Genomic DNA, 18,183 nt, shown 5'->3' on the forward strand with positions numbered 1-18,183 from the left:
CCTGGGAGAGTATAATATAATCTTTATTTCTCATCTTTCAGGTTACATCGCGGGCTTATCTACAGCATTACAGAATGCCTACCTACTCCTGGTGCGGTCCCTGCAGGTCCCTGGCTTCCCCGGCGTCGGCAGCTTCTTCCTGTAGTGAGCGGTCACATGGTACCGCTCATTCCAGTAATGAATATGCGGCTCCACCTCCCATAGAGGTGGAGCCGCATATTCATTACTGTAATGAGCGGTAACGGTGACCGCTCAGTACAGGAAGAAGCTGCGGGGAAGCAGGGACTGCACCGTGCCAGGAGCAGGTGAGTATAACGGGGAGGGGAGCGCTGCGTGATATTCACCTGCTCCTCGTTCCGGCGCCGCTCCGTCTTCTGCAGTGACACTGAGGTCAGAGGGCTCAGTGACGTAGTTATTGTTCGCCCTCCTGAACGTCAGTGCTGAAGACTGAGCGGCGCCGGAACGAGGAGCAGGTGAATATTGAAAGTGCCGGGGGGTGAGTATGTGATTTTTTTTTTTTTTTTTTTTTTATTCGCAGCAACAGAAAATGGGGCAAGTGTCTGTATGGAGCATCTATGGGGCCATAACGTTTGTGCAGCACTATATGGGGCAAATATCTTTATGGAGCATCTTATGGGGCCATAATCAACATTTGTGCCGCATTATATTGGGCAAATGTGTCTATGAAGCATCTTATGGGGCCATTATTAACCTTTTATGCAGGATTATATGGGGCATATTTTAATATGGAGCATCTTATGGGGCCATCATGAACTGTATGGAGCATTATATGGGGCTCCTGATTCAATATGGATTTTCAAAAACACTTAACCTACTGGTGTCTCAATTAATTTTACTTTTATTGGTATCTATTTTTACTTTTGACATTTACCGGTTGCTGCTGCATTTCCCACCCTAGGCTTATACTCGAGTCATTAAGTTTTCCCAGTTTTTTGTGGTAAAATTAGGGGGGTCGGCTTATACTCGTGTGAAAAATCTTAGTTACCGTATATACTCAAGGACTTGTAGGATTGGATTTCTTTTTCCCTTAATAATAATAAAGACCTTCATTTTAAAAACTGCATTTTGTGTTTTACTTTTGTTATCTTTGGCTAATATTTAATTTTGTTTGGTGGTCTGAAATGTGATAGATACGCAAAATAGGAAATCAGGAAAGGGGTAAATACTTTCACACAACTGTACATAGCCATGCTGAAGCACGGCAATCGGATGATTTCAGGTTTCCTAGGGGGACTATAGAAGACGGTAATTTTTTTTTTTTTTTTAAATTTGATAAAACAAGTTCACGTTATCCCCTTTTGCCACATTAAAAATAAACAAATACATTAATTTGGTATCGCTCAGATCGGTCATTTCTGAACAATCAAAATGTAAAATAAGTTAATCCAATCGGTACACAGCGTTGCAATAAAAAAAGTAAAATGCCAGAACTACTTTTTTTTTTGGCTGCTACAACATTGCAATCAAAGGTGAACAGAACATCTTACCTAACCCAAATGGTATACATAAAAGCGTCAGCTCAGTTTGCAAAATATCAGTACCCACATAGCCTCAGATCTCCAAAAATGGAAACGCTATGCTCATGGGAAGTGTTTACAAACTACTTTTTTTTTTTTTCCCACTAATATAAAAAAACTATACATGGTTTCCCTACTCGTATTGACCTGGAGAATCATACTGGAAGTTCAGTTTTTCCATATATTGAACATGAAAAATAAGACAAACAGTTGTGCAATTGGTTCTTTTTTGCAATTTTTCACTGCAGAATTTTTTTTTTCTCCAGTTTCAGTTCACTATATAATAAATAGAATGGTGTTGTTCAAAAGTGCAACTCCGCCCTAAAAAAAAAAAGATACCTCATACAGCTATATGGCCAGAAAAATAAATTATGACTCTTGGCAGAAGGGGAGCAAAAAACAATTATTGCCGGGTAGTGAAGGGGGATTAACAAATTTAAACAAATTGCAGAAATGTTAAATCATGAAAACACGCAATGGAGCTGGGGAGCAAATAGCGCTAATTAGGCTACTTTCACACTAGTGTCGGGCCGACGTTCCCAACGCTAGCGTTGTCTCCGCCGCACAACGGGGACAGCGGATGCATTTTTCCAGCGTCTCCGCTGCCCCATTGTGAGGTGCGGGGAAGTGCGTGGAGGTGGGGGCGGAGTTCCGGCCGCGCATGCGCGGTCGGAAAAAGCGGACCGTCGTGAACAAAAAAACGTTACATGTAGCGTTTTTTGCTCCCGACGGTCCGCCACTGCACAACGCATCCGTCGCACGACGGGTGCGACGTGTGGCAATCCGTCACAATGCGTCGCTTCATGTTAATCAATGGTGAAAAAACGCATCCTGCAAACACTTTTGCAGGATGCGTTTTTTTCGGCAAAACGACGCATTGTGACGGAATGCAGTTAACGCTAGTGTGAAAGTAGCCTTACGGTTTAGTTATAGCCTGAAGATGAGGTTTGATCTCCAAACGCGTAGATTTTATACTGTGAAATGTCGTTTGTTTTTTTTGTTTTTTTTAATCAATATTGACCTCTCAAATCCAGTTGTGGGACATTGTCAGCAGTGCAGGAAAAGCCACATACCTCCCTGCTATTATGAAAACAAACATTTACTATATATATATATATATATATATATATATATACTCCCCCGCCTTCTGTTCCAGGGGCTATGCTGCTAGGGTTCCAGATGGTCTCTATTCTGTTTTCTTACAACGATGACATGTCAATGGCTGACCTACTGGAATTGCTGCCGAGGTCTATGATTGGCTGCAGCCCTGATCTTTATGTGCAGCACCTCATCGCTGAAGGTAAATAAACGGTGTGGAGGACCATCCATTCATTTTGTTTTTGTAGCTAATTTAATTTTGAACTACATGTTGAATTTAGGGCTCGGCAAAATAATGTAAATTGTAGGAGCCAGGAAAATATAGTGTATCCAGATTTACTTTTCCAGTCAGGAAAGGAACATAAATTTGTATTTGACAATCTCTTTGGAGAGGTTATCCCATATTCTTTCAATACTGCCTGAAAAAAAAAAAAAGGCTTAGTTCGTTGTTGCATTTATTTAATTTTTTTGTGCCATTTTCATCTATTTGTCTTTTTTTTTTGTCTTACTTTTTTGGCCATTTGTGTGTAGTGTAGGGCTTGCTGATGCTTTTGTGTGATTCATTTTTTTGTGATCTTTTGAAAAGTCTTCCAGTCCTTCCGTGGAGGGATTTTGGTGCCACATTGTGTGACATCTAAATGGAACTGTAGCACGGCAGGTTAAAGATTAAAAATAGACTTCTTGATTGGATAACTCATGAATCATGCACATCATTTTGTTGAATTTGTTTCTTTATGCCAGTCAGTGCATACCACAAGACAAGTGACTTTAAATAAGCCCTCATGTTGAATCAGCCCAAAGTGTGTAAATGAAATTGTGTGAATAACAAAAAATAAAATAACAATTTTTTTTTTCTGTCCCATAGTTATTCAAGATATGGATGTGCCACATGTTAGAAGCTAGCCTGAAGGATTGTGGAGACTGGTGGTGGAGGACAGAAGATACCTGTGGATCATTGTGATGCTCCTCACACAGGCCACTTGCCTTTGGGCTGTGTTCCTTCCTTGTCTGTAGACACAAGATTTGTGAAGAAATATGAACCTTGAATTGTCTGAAGGCTTGTTGCTACTTCCTCCAGTATGACTGATCCTTATCCGTTACAGAAAGAAGAGGATTGTAGTGTGCAACAGGAAGCAGCCTAAATAATAGCTTTTTCTTTACACAAGTCTCTCAGAGGGGGGTGGGGGGTGGTTTACCAGAGTGGGTTTACCAAAGATTCAAGTGGCTCTGCTGCAATCATTAGCTTTTTGTTTTTGCTTCTTATCTGGATTACTACGTAGACGTGATGTGATTAAGGTTTCCAAGGCGATATCCTTACAATCTCTAATATCCTCATCCATAACCGCATGCCTCCAGTGTTATAAATTGTAATGGTGAATGTATATTGCACACCATGTGATGTGTGGAGAAGAGAATTTACTAGGCCCTGTGAAGTTAAGCTTTCTATTTTACCTCTCATATGACTGCCAATGCAAAAAGACGTTGTAAGCAAAATATAAGGAACTGCCTGTGGGGTTCTCTAAACTCAGTCTGTTGGGCTGCATTCCTCCTTAACCATATTCATATATTTGCTAACTTGTTGACAAGCATCTGAACACCCGTTTACTGGATAATTACTTTAGAGAGACCTTCTGGCATAAAGGCCCTAGCATCTAATCAGCAAAATGGTGATGATAAAATGGGAAATAAGCTAAGGTTTGACTCTATGTTGAAAGTTTGGTTCCTTGTTGGATTGCCTTCATCGCCCACCGGGATTTCATACATTAATATTTGCAGACATAGCTCTCTTCAGTTGATGTCTCCAGGAGGTGGGCCTTTGAAAGAGTGTGGTCATAGTGAAAGTAACACTCACGGAACCTCCCTCATGGAGTCTCCTGGCAAGAAGAAAACTGCCATAAAGCGAAAATGGGAAGTTTTTCCTGGGAGGAACAGGTTCTTCTGCAATGGTAGGATTATGATGGCCAGGCAGACTGGAGTCTTCTACCTCACCCTGATCTTGATCCTGGTCACCAGTGGGCTCTTCTTTGCTTTTGAGTAAGTTCTTTTTATTTCACTGAAAAATGTTGTTTTCCTGGTCTGATTTTCCCCCTGGTTACTTGGCACGTAACGTTCTACAATATTTAGCAGAGATGCACAGGTAAGAGATTGTTTTGTGACCTAAAGCATCCTGTTATGGGTAACATTAGTGAGTGTATTAGAGGCCCAATGATTTAACCACCTCTTCTACTGGCTGGTCATTATTAGGCCCTGTTCTTATGTGAAGAGTCAGACACTTCTTTGCTTTCTGTAGGTGTTTGCACCAAAATATTTATTAATCTCCTCTGCTTTTTGGTGCAGATTCAACTCATTTTTTTTTTCCAAATGCATTTGTAGTATAAAAATGTGACGGTTAACGTTTTTTTTTTTTTTTCAGTCTCTAGAAATAATGCACCAAAGTAAAAGTGAGCATGAGTTTACATTAAGTTAAATGCAAGTAAGGGATGAAAAGGAGTTCAAAGGTACCTTTACACTAAACGACTTACCAACAATCACGACCAGCGATACGACCTGGCTGTGATCGTTGGTAAGTCGTTGTGTGGTCGCTGGGGAGCTGTCACACAGACCGCTCTCTCCAGCGACCAACGATCAGGGGAACGACTTCGGCATCGTTGAAACTGTCTTCAACGATGCCGAAGTCCCCCTGCAGCACCCGGGTAACCAGGGTAAACATTGGGTTACTAAGTGCAGGGCCGCGTTTAGTGACCCGATATTTACCCTGGTAACCATTGTAAAAGTAAAAAAAAAAAAACCCCACTACATACTCACATTCTGATGTCTGTCACGTCCCCCGCCGGCGTCCACAGGGTTTAGCGCCGGCAGTAACAGCGGTGACGTCACCGCTGTGCTCTGCTTTATGGCCGGCGCTGACACAGTCAGTGCAGGGAAGCTCTCGGCAGCAGCGCGTGCATTACCAGCGCTCTTGCCGAAAGCAGTTTTAACCCTGTGGACGTCGGGGGATGTGACAGACCTCAGAATGTGAGTGTATTGTTTTTTGTTTTTTTTGTTGTTTAACTTTTACAATGGTAACCAGGGTAAATATCGGGTTACTAAGCGCGGCCCTGCGCTTAGTAACCCGATATTTACCCTGGTTACAAGTGAACACATCGCTGGATCGGCGTCACACACGCTGATCCAGCGATGACAGCGGGTGATCAGCGTCCAAAAAAAGGTCCTGATCATTCCCATCGACCAATGATCTCCCAGCAGGGGCCTGATCGTTGGTTGCTGTCACACATAACGAGATCGTTAGCGGGATCGTTGCTACGTCACCAAAATCGTTAACGATATCGTTATGTGTGACTCAGCCTTAACTCTAGTGCCAGCCATTGGAAGTAGCAATCCTAAAAGTCAATATTGATCCTTTTAAAGAGAACCTGTCACCAGGTTTGGCCAATAGGAGTTACAGCCACTGCATTTCGGGTCTTATCTACAGCATTCTATATTGTTGTAGCTAAGCCCCCGATCCGACCTGCAAGAGAAGAAAAATAAGTTTTATTATACTCACCTGCGGGGCTGTCTGGTCCGATGGGTGTCTCTGGTCTTGGTCCGGTGCTTCATGGCTTTCCAGCATCGCACTTTTGCGCTGGCGTACTTATCGCCCCTGTTGAGTACAGAGCAAAGTACTGCAGTGTGCAGGCGCAGGGCCTATCTGACCTTTCCCAGCGCCTTCTCACTGCAGTACTTTGCTCTGCCCTCAACAGGGGCGATAAGTACGCCTGCGCAGGAACGCAATGCCGGGGACCATGAAGCAAGCAGGAAGGTGGCATAGCAAGAAGATGGGAGGCGCCGGACCAAGACTAGCGACACCCATCGGACCGCCCCGCAGATGAGTGTAATAAAACTTTTTTTCTTCTATTGCAGGTCGGATCGGGGGCTTATCTACAGTATTATACAAAGCTGTATATAAGTCCTTAATACTGGTGGCCGAAACTCGTCAGCCAAACCTGGTGACAGGTTTGCTTCAACACCTTCACCCCAAAGCCTGACCAGACCAATTTTTTTTCCATTTTGACAAGTGTCACTGTGAGGCATTAACTATGGAATGCTTCAACTGATCTCATTTCTGAGATTTTCTTGCGATGTATAGATATAGAGATGTGCCCTATAGATTTTTTTTATTTTTTATTTGTTATGAAGTTAGTTAAAAGTTGACCGACTTCTCATTTACAATAAAATATACAGTATACAATTTTTTTTTTCTTTTTTCACTGACCACAACATATTTGAATTAACTCTGAGGGCCTACGTGACACACAACCCCCAAGTGACACCATTCTAAAAACTGCTCAAAACCATTCAAAAAGTTAAGCCCTTCAGAGGCTTCATGGAATGTGGAAGGAAAAACTAACATTTAAAGGGAACCTTTCACGCCCCCCCCCCCGGCGTTTGTACCTAAAATAGCCACTTTGTGCAGCACTGATGCTGCATTCTGACAAGGTGGCTCTTTTAGTTCGGGTCCCTGGCTCTGCTGCAATCATCGTTTTTGAAATTTGTCCCTCATAACTTGAAAACGTCCTGGGGGCAGGTCTTAACCCCCGAATCCAGACGCACCACAGCAGTCACTCTTGGCCTCTGTGCGCCGCCTCCTCTTCCTTCATTAGCGTTCCTGGATCCTGCACTGTTATTTTTTTTTTTTTTTTCGGGCATGCGCAGTTGCGCTGCCCTTTAAACTTACAGCTCAGGCGCCGGGACGCTAATGAAGGAAGAGGAGGTGGCGCCTGGCACGCTGAGGCCATGAGTGACGGCTGTGGTGCGTCTGGATTAGGGGGGAAAGACCTGCCCCCTGGATGATTTCAAGGTATGAGGGACAAATTTAAATAATTATTATTGCAGCAGTGCCAGGAACAAGAACTAAAAGAGCCACCTTGTCAGAATGCAGCATCAGTGCTGCACAAGGTGGCAATTTTAGTTAAACGCCTGGGGGGGGGGGGGGGGGGGGGCGTGACAGGTTCCCTTTAAATGTGTTTTTTTTTTTTTTTTTTTTTCGGAAGGTCAACAGCAAAAAAGGACCTCAAAATTTGTTAGTGGAATTTCTTCTTAGCATGCAGATACCCTTTTATACGGGAGAAAACCACTGTTTTGGCGCATGGCAGAGCTCGGAAGGGAAGGAGCAACGCTTTGATTTTTTTTTTTTACAATGCAAAATTCACTGGAAAAATTAGCAGATGCCATGTCGCATTTGTAGAGCCCCTGATGTGCCTAAACAGTGGAAACTCACATAAGTGAGTCTTCACCCCCCCCCCGCCTCATACTCCGTAGGTGCTTCACAGAAGTTCATAATGTTGAGCCATGAAAGTAACAAACACTTTTTCACAAAATTTTTTTAGCCCCAATTTTATTTTCACAAGGGTAACGTAAGAAAATAGACATCCAAAAAATGTGTTCAACCTCTCCAGAGTACGCCAATAACCAATATGAGGTAGGAAGCTAACATTCTAAAAATTCCTGTGAAACACCTGAAGGGTTGAGCACCTGGAGGGGTGCAGTTTTTAGAATGGTGTCACTTTTGGGAATTTTCTATCATTATAAAGTGACTTCAAATGTGATGTGGTCCCTAAAAAGAAAACGGTGTTGTAAAAATGAGAAATTGCTGGTCAACTTTTAACCCTTATAACTCCCTAACAAAAAACAAATTTGGTTCCAAAATTGTGCTGATGTAAAGTAGACATGTGGGAAATGTTACTTAAGTATTTTCTGTGACATCTCTGTCATTTAAGGGCATGAAAATTCAAAGTCGGAAAATTGCAAAATTTTCACCAAATTTCAATTTTTTTTCACAAATGAACGTAAGTAATGTTAAGGAAATGTTACCACTAACATGAAGTACAATATGTCATGAGAAAACATTGTCGGAATCACATGGATCCATGTAAGCGTTCCAGAGTTATAACCTCATAAAGGAACAGTGTTCAGAATTGTAAAAATTGGCCCGGTCATTAACATGCAAACCACCCTTTGGGGTTAAGGGGTTAACTGTTCCTCGTAGGGCATACCGTATATACTTGAGTATAAGCCTAGTTTTTCAGCACATTTTTTATGCTGAAAATGCCTCCCTTGGCTATCTGTGATGCACTAGTATTCTCAACTCTTTCACGTATGCTGTTGCTTAGTTCTTTTCCTCATATTCTATAGATGTAATTTTCGTTTTTTTTTTTTCCCAGATGTAGAATCTTGTATTTCTCAGTTAAATACTATTCTATTAGTTGCTGCCCATTGTTCAAGCTTATCTAGATTGTTGTGAATCCTAAAGGGTGCCAGAGTAGGTTCCCACACCGTTAATATATATTAAGAAACTTGGCACTCAACTTAAGTGATCAAGGGTGATTTATTGTTGTCCACTGTAGTAATAAAACGTGTCGGTCTTACTTCAGACCTTCTTCAGTTACTTCACAAGGATTATAGAATAAAAAACAAAACAAATGGTAGAATAAACAAAGTATATACAATCAATAAGTTACAAAGATAATCAATTAGACAGACTGTGGAAAATGGTGACAAACTTTGATACCATTGCAACTTTGACCAACATCATGATCTCAAGTACAGAAAATATGACATCAGAGGCACTGAGAGCATAGCAGGCGTATAAGGGGTGAAGCTAGAGAGTAGATGGTGATAAAAGTGTATTCACCCGTACCAGAATACAGTACGTCTATTGGATCAGGTGGACCAATAGGTTCAGTAGAGAAATACTTGATCTAGAATGGAAAATGACCTAATTCAAGGAGAGGCAGATGGAAACGCAGTGTAACATATGGTGTATAGTAACACGTACCAATCTGACCTTCCGTCATCTACTATATAATTGTCTAAGGGTCACTTCCGTCTGTCACAAAAAATCCCAAGTCGCTGATTGGTCGCAGCAAAACAGCCACGACCAATCAGCGACGGGCACAGTCCGGAGGAAAAATGTCCGCTCCTTCCTCCCTGCAGTCAGTGCCCGCTCCATACTCCCCTCCAGTCAGCGCTCACACAGGGTTAATGGCTGCGTTACACCGCGTTATGCCGCGGTGTAACGCACTCCCTTAACGCTGCTATTAAACCTGTGTGACCAACTTTTTATATTGAGGCTGCCTATGCAGCATCAATAGTAAAAAGATCTAATGTTAAAAATTATAAAAAAAAAAAATACAAAATCGTTATATACTCACCGCCCGTCGGCCCCCGCATCCAGAACCGGCCTTTACCGCTCCTCGCGACGCTACGGTGACCGCTCCATGCGTTGCGATCTCGCGAGATGATGACGTGTGGTCTCGCGAGACCGCTACGTCATCATCTCGCGAGACCGCAATGCACTCTTGAGACTGGAGCGCGCGAGAAGCGTCGGTAACCGCTTCGCCTGGATCCGGGGGCTCCGGAAGGTGAGTATATAACGATTTGTTTTAATTTTTTTTTAACAGGGATATGATGCCCACATTGCTATATACTACATGGGCTGGGCAATATACTGCGTGGGCTGGGCAATATACTGCGTGGGCTGGGCAATATACTGCGTGGGCTGTGCGATATACTGCGTGGGCTGTGCGATATACTGCGTGGGCTGTGCGATATACTGCGTGGGCTGTGCGATATACTGCGTGGGCTGTGCGATATACTGCGTGGCTGTACAATATACTACGTGGGCTGTTATATACTACGTGGCAGGCCGCGAACATTCAGCGACAGGCGCAGTCCGGCCGCGAATTGGCGCGGGATTTGAACCACGCTTCGCTAATTGGTCGCGGCCAGCCGAATCCTGTGTATTCAATGAATTATTCTAAAATCTTCATAAATAATCTACATACATATTGTAGAATACCCGGGCTACCATCTAGTAGATAATAGTAGTGGAGACATTAGAGCCTGTGAAATGATGCACATAGTTATGTATCAGGACATAAAATGCCTGGGGAATGGTTTGGGGGAGAAAGCTGCTAGCTTACCTTCGATTTTGGGGGTGACAGGTTCCTTTTAACAGAATAGCGGCGACAGGAAAAAAAAAAGTCCAATTTCCTTTTAAATTTCTCTTTCGTCTGATATGATCGTGCGTCAAAGGAGAGAGAAATGGGGCTTCCCGAGCCCTCCCCAGTGCCTCCGGTGTTCCTGCTTCCCACCCCACGTTGTCCTCCTGCAGCCAGCATCATCTTCCGGGAAGAAAATGGTGGGCGCATGCACCCGCCGAGATCTGCCGGCAACAATAGGAAATTTTTCCTATTGGTTCATTTTGATCACTGTGATAGACCCTCTCACAGTGATTAAAATGAAAAAGAAAAGTAAATCAACCCCCCCCCCCCCCCCCCCTTTATCACCCCCTTAGTTAGGTAACAATAATAAAAATACTTTTTTTAATTTCTATTTTTCCGTTTGGGTTGGGCTTTGGAGTTAGGGTTGGGGTTGCGGGTTCTATTGTTTAGGTACATCAGGGGGTCTCCAAACGCGACAAGGCGCCGCCATTGATTCCAGCCAATTTTGCATTCAAAGTCAAACGGTGCTCCCTCCCTTCGGAACCCTGCCATGCGCCCAAACAGTGGCTTTCCCCCACATATGGGGTATTGGCGTACTCAGGAGAAATTGCACAACAAATTTTGTGGTCCAATTTCTCCTGATACCTTTGTGAAGATAAAAAAAAAAATTGCTTCCAAAGTAAATTTGTGAAAAAAGTAAAATGTTCATTTTTTCCTTCCACATTGCTTTAGTTATCATGAACCACCTGAAGGGTTAATAAACTTCTTGAATGTGGTTTTGTGCACCTTGAGGGGTGCAGTTTTTAGAATGGTGTCACGTATGGGTATTTTTTGTTATATTGACCCACACTACCTTTCCAAACTCACTTCAAATATGAGGTAGTCCATAAAAATAATGGTTTTGTAAATTTTGTTGGAAAAAATGAGAACACTGGTCAACTTTTTATCCTTACAAAGAAAAAATGTTTCCAAAATTGTGCTGATGTAAAGTTGACATTTGGGAAATGTTGTTTATGAATTATTTTGTGTGACTCCACTCTCTGATTTAAAGGGCCACTGTCACCCCCCTCCAGCCGTTATAACCTAAAAGAGCCACCTTGTGCAGCAGTAATGCTGCATTCTAACAAGGTGGCTCTTTTAGTTTTAGGTTCAAGTATACCCAAAATAAAGCGTTATGATACATAGCCACAATACTGGTCTCTAGCCAGGGAGGCGGGTCCTCTCTCCCCAGCTTGAACCGCTACTCTGCCGTCACTCCAATCTTCATGGGCTTTCGGCACCGCCCCCTCAGTGCTGTTTACGTTTCAAAACCGGCGCCTGCGCTGTGTACTACTGTGCTGCTCAGGTGCAGTAAGCTCTGGCTGTCTGACGTCCCAGCCAGGCTTGCAGACTGCGCCTGCGCGGGCAGTGCGGCCACCCACATTTGGAATCCCAGCCCCGCACTGTGTTATGCATTATGCAGAGTGCGGGGCCGGGATTCACAAGCAGGGCGGCTGCACAGGCGCAGTCTGCAAGCCTGGCTGTGACGTCAGATGGCCAGAGCTCACTGCACCTGAGCAGCACAGTAGTACACAGCGCAGGCGCCGGTTTTGAAGCGTAAACAGCGCTGAGGGGGCGGTGCCGAAAGCGACTGAAGATTGGAGTGACGGCAGAGTAGCGGTTCAAGCTGGGGAGTGAGGACCCGCCTCCCTGGCTAAAGACAGGTATTTTGGCTAAGTTTCAAAACGCTTTATTTTGGGTATACTTGAACCTAAAACTAAAAGAGCCACCTTGTTAGACTGCAGCATTACTGCTGCACAAGGTGGCTCTTTTAGTTTATAACGGCTGGAGGGGGTGACAGTGGCCCTTTTAAGGGTAGAAAAATTCAAAGTTTAAAAATTGCAAACATTTCAAAATTTTTGCCCAATTTCCTTTTTTTTTCATTAGTAAGCGCAAGTCATATTGAATAAATTTTACCACTAACATGAAGTACAATATGTCATGAAAAAAGCAATCTCCGATTCAGTGGGATATGTTGAAGCATTCTAGAGCTATAACTTCATAATTTTTTGTTTTACTCTTTTTTAAATATTTTAAACTTTTATCGTTTTGTTTTTTTCACTTTTTCACCGTGGGACATATATGATTTTTACTTTGATCACTGGTCTCCTACACTGCTGTTCTCATGTCGCAAAACCGGTCAGGTTCGATACTGCAGGGTGTCAGCTCTCAAATGCACATCAAGAGGAATAAGTACCCTTAATGACCACAGCTACAAAGGCTTATTGGCAGTCATTAACGGGTTGTCCGACTTAACCTATCCTAAGGGCCCCTTCACACTGGTCGATTCTGCTACGATTACGACGCATTTGCGTCATATTCGACATCGCAGTACGAGCTCGTAGCCAGCGGTCACACTCTACGATGTTAACGCTTTTTCTGACGTAGTTGCGATGTGAACGTCACGCGTCGCAATCGTACGCTACCCTTCACACCGCCATAGTCCTACGACTCCGAGCGTGACGTATTACCAGCATGGGCGTGCTAAAACGTCACGCCCAATCAGGAGACAGGTATGCGGAAGCCCAACCCACGTAGTCGCATTACGAGCTCGTATGACCGCCGTCACATACTACGATTTCGACCGCCACAGCGAGACATTTACGACGAAAGAAAGTTCTGCTCTTTCTTTCACATCGTACGATGCTGGGCTGCGTCGCAAATCGTAACGCCATGTCACACTTTGCAACCTCGGAACGAGGACGGATAAACGTCACAAATCGAACGCTCGTTCAGACTTTGATTGCACAGTGTGAAGGGGCCCTTAGGATATGCCATTAATGGTAATCAATTGTCTGATCAGTGGGGTTTGACACTCGGGTTTACTTGGCATTGGTGGCTGGAACTGCTCATTTGGGATCAGTTGGGGTTTTAGTCATCAGCCACATATTGAAATAGAGGGTGGATGTGCAGTACTCAACCACAGCCCCTATTGTCAACAGATATACAGTGTAGCTTTGTCACTGAGCAGATTCAGCCGCCGCCGGCACTAAGAAGAGCTGATCAGCCAGGATGTTGCACCATTTAATGCACCCATTAAAAATCCCTAATAAATCATTAAGAGTGTAAATAAAGTTAGTGTTTGAGAATATGAAGATGGACTCAAAAGATTTGTGTACATTTTAAAGTGATTAAACCCCCACACAAAGAAAGGATGGTACTTTGGTCCAAATTATTCCAAAATATAACAACTTTATTATTTAAAATTACAGACAAAGGTGAAATAGAAAATGAATTAGAAAACCATAACCCTAAGGGTTGCTGTGCAACAAAGGGAGGCACGTTTCCCTGGGCATATACCGATGGACATATAATAATCCCTAACCTCTCCAATATATACGTGACCCAAACTATACAGAGGTAGGCATATAGATAAGGACACTGCTAAATCCCAATAGGTACAATCCGTCATAATCATCCCTCACAGTCCATCATAACTGAGGCACATATAATTAAGTCAATGCATAAGAGCAGCATAATCACCTTGTAGTAGATTTAATCAAGATGTTCAGGGAGCACGCCTCCACCCTAACACGCGTTTTGGAGAAGCACCTTCGTCAGGGAGTGTGCAAGTGTATTAATCATGTGAGTTTAAAAAGGCTAAGCCCGGAAGTATATCGCGTGCATGAACCGGAAGTTGTCATGCGTCGCCAAGACAACCGCGATGCCGGCCGGCATCAGAACTCCTGAGCAGGAGGAAAGAGATCACGGGGGCCCCGTGTGATCGCGACCACCTGACCCGAGGCATGAAAGCCAGCAGGCTCAGCGGCGCCAAGAGACACACAGACAACATATGGTATTGAAAGGTTGAGAATAAATATTCACAAAACATATGTCACTCATATGCGGTCCATAGGTGTAGTCCACAATATTTATATTTTACAATAGTAGATATTATTCAAAAAAGAGGGGATTACAGCAATGTGTCGCATGGTGACCATCCATATGTAAGCACATATTGACAATGAATATTATGAGACACCATATAGCACAATATTGGCCATCAATTACAAATTACTTAAAGATAAAATTCCTCCTATATTCCAAAAAGAGTAATATAGCCCTAAGATCACATGGCAGAAGTATAATGATTGTAGTCAAATAATGCTATATGTAAACAATTCAGAGCAGTAACCTATCAGGAAACTAAATAAATAATATAATCATGTCTATGAATTTAGACAGAATTAATGAAATACCCCCATGTAAGGCTATTCTACCCAATAGTGACGAAAACCAAACTTAAAAGATCACTATATCATAGTTCGTAAGAGACCTCACAATTTGAACACATTAATGAAAATCTTAGTATGAAAGATGAAGAACATATATAGATTTATATAACCATGATAACCATGTGGGAATATAGGATCTCTTCTTATTCCAAAACAGTGAAGTTGTTCAAGTTTTCATAGGGAATATACTTAGGAATACTAGTAAGGTGTAATTAGTCCACATCACAAGGAGCCCAAAAGACCAATATTATACGTTAAATTCTTCCTCAGTCATCCGGAGCGAAGATGCGGACATATGGATGTATAATCAAATGCTAGAACAATAAAATCTTTAAAAAAAGTTAAACAAACAGCACTTTAACCCCTTAATGACCGCCGATACGCCTTTTAACGGCGGCAGTTAAGGGTACTTAAACCACAGCGCCGTTAAGTAATGGAGCTTTGGAAAAAGTGAATAGCGCCCCCCAGAGTCGGATTTTCTCTGGGGTCTCGGTTTCCGAGGGTAGCCTAGACCCCAGAAACATTCTGGGGTTTTTTACCGACCCCCTGTTGCGATAATTAAGTTTTCCTGGCGGCCGCAAAAAAAACCCCCAAAAGGCTATTTCCTATTTAATTTCTCTGTCCTCCGATGTGATTGCACATCAGAGGACAGAGAAATGGGGTCCCTGATAGCCCCCGATGCTCCTCGTGGCTCCCGAAGGGCGCCGCCATCTTTTTCCGGGGAAAAAATGACGGGCGTATGCGTAGTGCGCCGGCCGGCCGGCCGGCACCCGGTAGATCTTTGGTGTCTCGGCTGCCGGGGGTAGCCGAGACCTCAAAGAACATGATCGGGGTCGGTTTTTACCGACCCCTGTTTTGCGATCACCGGTAATTAACCGTTTACCTGCGAACGCAAAAAAAAAAAAAAGCAGCTTGTCATTCTCTGATGTGATTGCACATCTGAGGACAGAGAGGGGAATTCGGGGATACTATCATACTTACCGGTGTCCCTGGGTCCTCCTGCGTCCCCTCCTGGCCGCTGACTTCTTCCTCTGGGAAGAAAATGGCGGGCGTATGCGCAGTGCGCCCGCTGTGATGTGCCGACCAGCAGAGGAAGATTCTTCCTCTTGTTTTATTTTGGTCACTGCGAGATCTTATCACAGTGATCAAAATAAAAAAAATAGTAAATACCCCCCTTTATCACCCCGTTAGTTAGGAAAAAATAAAATAAAAAAGTATGTATTTCTATTTTCCAATTAGGGTTAGGGTTGGGGCTAAAGTTAGGGTTAGAGTTGGGATTAGGGTTAGGTTTGGGGTTAAGGTTAGGGTTGGGGTTAGGGTTGAGATTATGATTAGGGGTGTGTTGGTCTTTGGGATTTGATTAGGGTTAGGGGTGTTTTGGCGTTAGGTTTTGATTAGGGTTATGCCATAGCCTTAATCACAACCCTAACGCCATAACACCCCTAGCCCTAATCCCAACCCTAACCATAACCGTTAAGGTTAGGATTAGGGTTAGGGGTGTTTTGGGGTTAGGGTTGTGATTAAGATTATGGATCGGGTTGGGGTTAGGGTTGGAGTTAGAATTGGGGGGTTTCCACTGTTTAGGTACATCAGGGGCTCTGCAAACGCAACTTAACGCCCGCAGACCAGACCATTCTATCAAAGTGTGCATTCCAAAACGGCACGCCTTCCTTTCCGGGCTCTGCCATGCGCCCAAACAGTGGTCCCACCCACATATGAGGTATCCTCGTACTCAGGATAAATTGCACATTAAATTTTGGGGTACAATTTCTCCTGTTACCCTTGTGAAAGTAAAAATCTGGGGGTGAAAAGATGATTTTTGTAGAAAAAAGTTTTTTTTTCATGGCTCTACATTATGAACTTCTGTGAAGCAGTTGGGGTTTCATAGTGCTCACCACACATCTAGATAAGTTCCTTGGGGGGTCTAGTTTCCAAAATGGGGTCACTTGTGGGGGGTTTCTACTCTTTAGGCACATCAGGGGCTCTCCAAACGCGACATGGCGTCCAATCTCAATTCCAGCCAATTCTGCATTTAAAAAGTCAAACGGAACTCCATCTCTTCCAAGCTCTGCCGTGCGCCCAAACTGTAGTTTACCCCCACATATGGGGGTATAGGCGTATTCAGGAGAAATTGCACAACAAATTTTGTGGTTCATTTTCTCTTTTTACCCTTGTGAAAATTAAAAAAAAATTGGTTCTGAAGTAAAATGTTTGCAAAAAAAGTTAATGTTCATTTTTTTTTTCTTCCACATTGTTTCAGTTGCTGTGAAGCACGTCAAGGGCTAATATACTTCTTGAATGTGGTTTTGAGCACCTTGAGGGGTGTAGTTTTTAGAATGGTGTCAAGTTTGGGTATTTCCTGTCATGTACACCTGTTAAAGTGACTTTAAATGTAAGATGGTCCCTAAAAAAAAAAAAAGAATAGTTTTGTAAATTTTGTTGTAAAAATAAGAAATCGCTGGTCAAATTTTAACCCTTATAATTTCCTAACCAAATTTTTTTTTTTCCAATATTGTGCTGATGTAAAGTAGATATGTGGGAAATGTTATTTATTAACTATTTTTTGTGACATATCTCTCTGATTTAAGGGCATAAAAATTCAAAGTTTGAAAATTGTAAAATTTTTAATTTTGTTGCCATATTTCCATTTTATTTGATAATTTGCAAGTAATATCGAAGAAATGTTACCACTAGCATGAAGTACAATATGTCACGAAAAAACAATCTCAGAATCGGCAGGATCCGTTAAAGCGTTCCAGAGTTATAACCTCATAAAGTGACAGTGGTCAGAATTGTAAAAATTGGCTCGGTCATTAAGTACCAAATTGGCTCTGTTACTAAGGGGTTAAGGGACAATGGTTACTACGGTCAGCATTACGCAATGATCAGAGGAAGGGAGCATAGCTAATGTTCTCATTAAGACCCACAGGGTGGACTGTGTCAAGGGTCCAAATTCATCTAGATTCTAGCTGAGCAAGTCGCTTAAAGACCCCACCACCCCGAGCCCCGATTTCAAGCATGTCAATACCCCTAACTCTGGGAAGACTGGCATCACATCCATGAAATTTCCTGAAATGGCGGGATAGCATTTTCAACATGGATATGTCCTCACTTGCGGCCGCTGCAGCGATGCCCCGTATATGTTCTCTAATCCGTACTTTTAATTGACGTGTTGTCATACCGACGTAGATTTTATTACATGGACATTATGCTTAATATATATAACATTACTGCTGGTACAGGTGATCCATTTTCTCATAGTAAATTGACGGGATCCACTAGAATTAGTAA

At 42.9% G+C, this 18,183-nt stretch overlaps 1 protein-coding gene across 8 annotated transcripts in view; it reads left to right on the forward strand.

Moving 5' to 3' along the window:
• Positions 1-18,183, forward strand: part of ZDHHC14 (zDHHC palmitoyltransferase 14) — a 213,507-nt gene that overhangs the window by 18,191 nt on the left and 177,133 nt on the right. For 7 of the 8 annotated variants that reach the window (XM_077283298.1, XM_077283302.1, XM_077283294.1 and 4 more), the window contains exon 2: positions 3,502-4,670. In XM_077283298.1, coding sequence (XP_077139413.1) covers positions 4,315-4,670 — 356 coding nt within the window. In that variant the 5' untranslated portion in view covers positions 3,502-4,314. Of the gene's footprint in view, positions 1-2,694; positions 2,839-3,501; positions 4,671-18,183 lie in introns of all 8 variants that reach the window. The other variant, XM_077283296.1, reaches the window with a different exon arrangement.

This window comes from Ranitomeya variabilis, chromosome 2, assembly GCF_051348905.1.
Source record: "Ranitomeya variabilis isolate aRanVar5 chromosome 2, aRanVar5.hap1, whole genome shotgun sequence".
NCBI classification, from domain to species: domain Eukaryota; kingdom Metazoa; phylum Chordata; class Amphibia; order Anura; family Dendrobatidae; genus Ranitomeya; species Ranitomeya variabilis.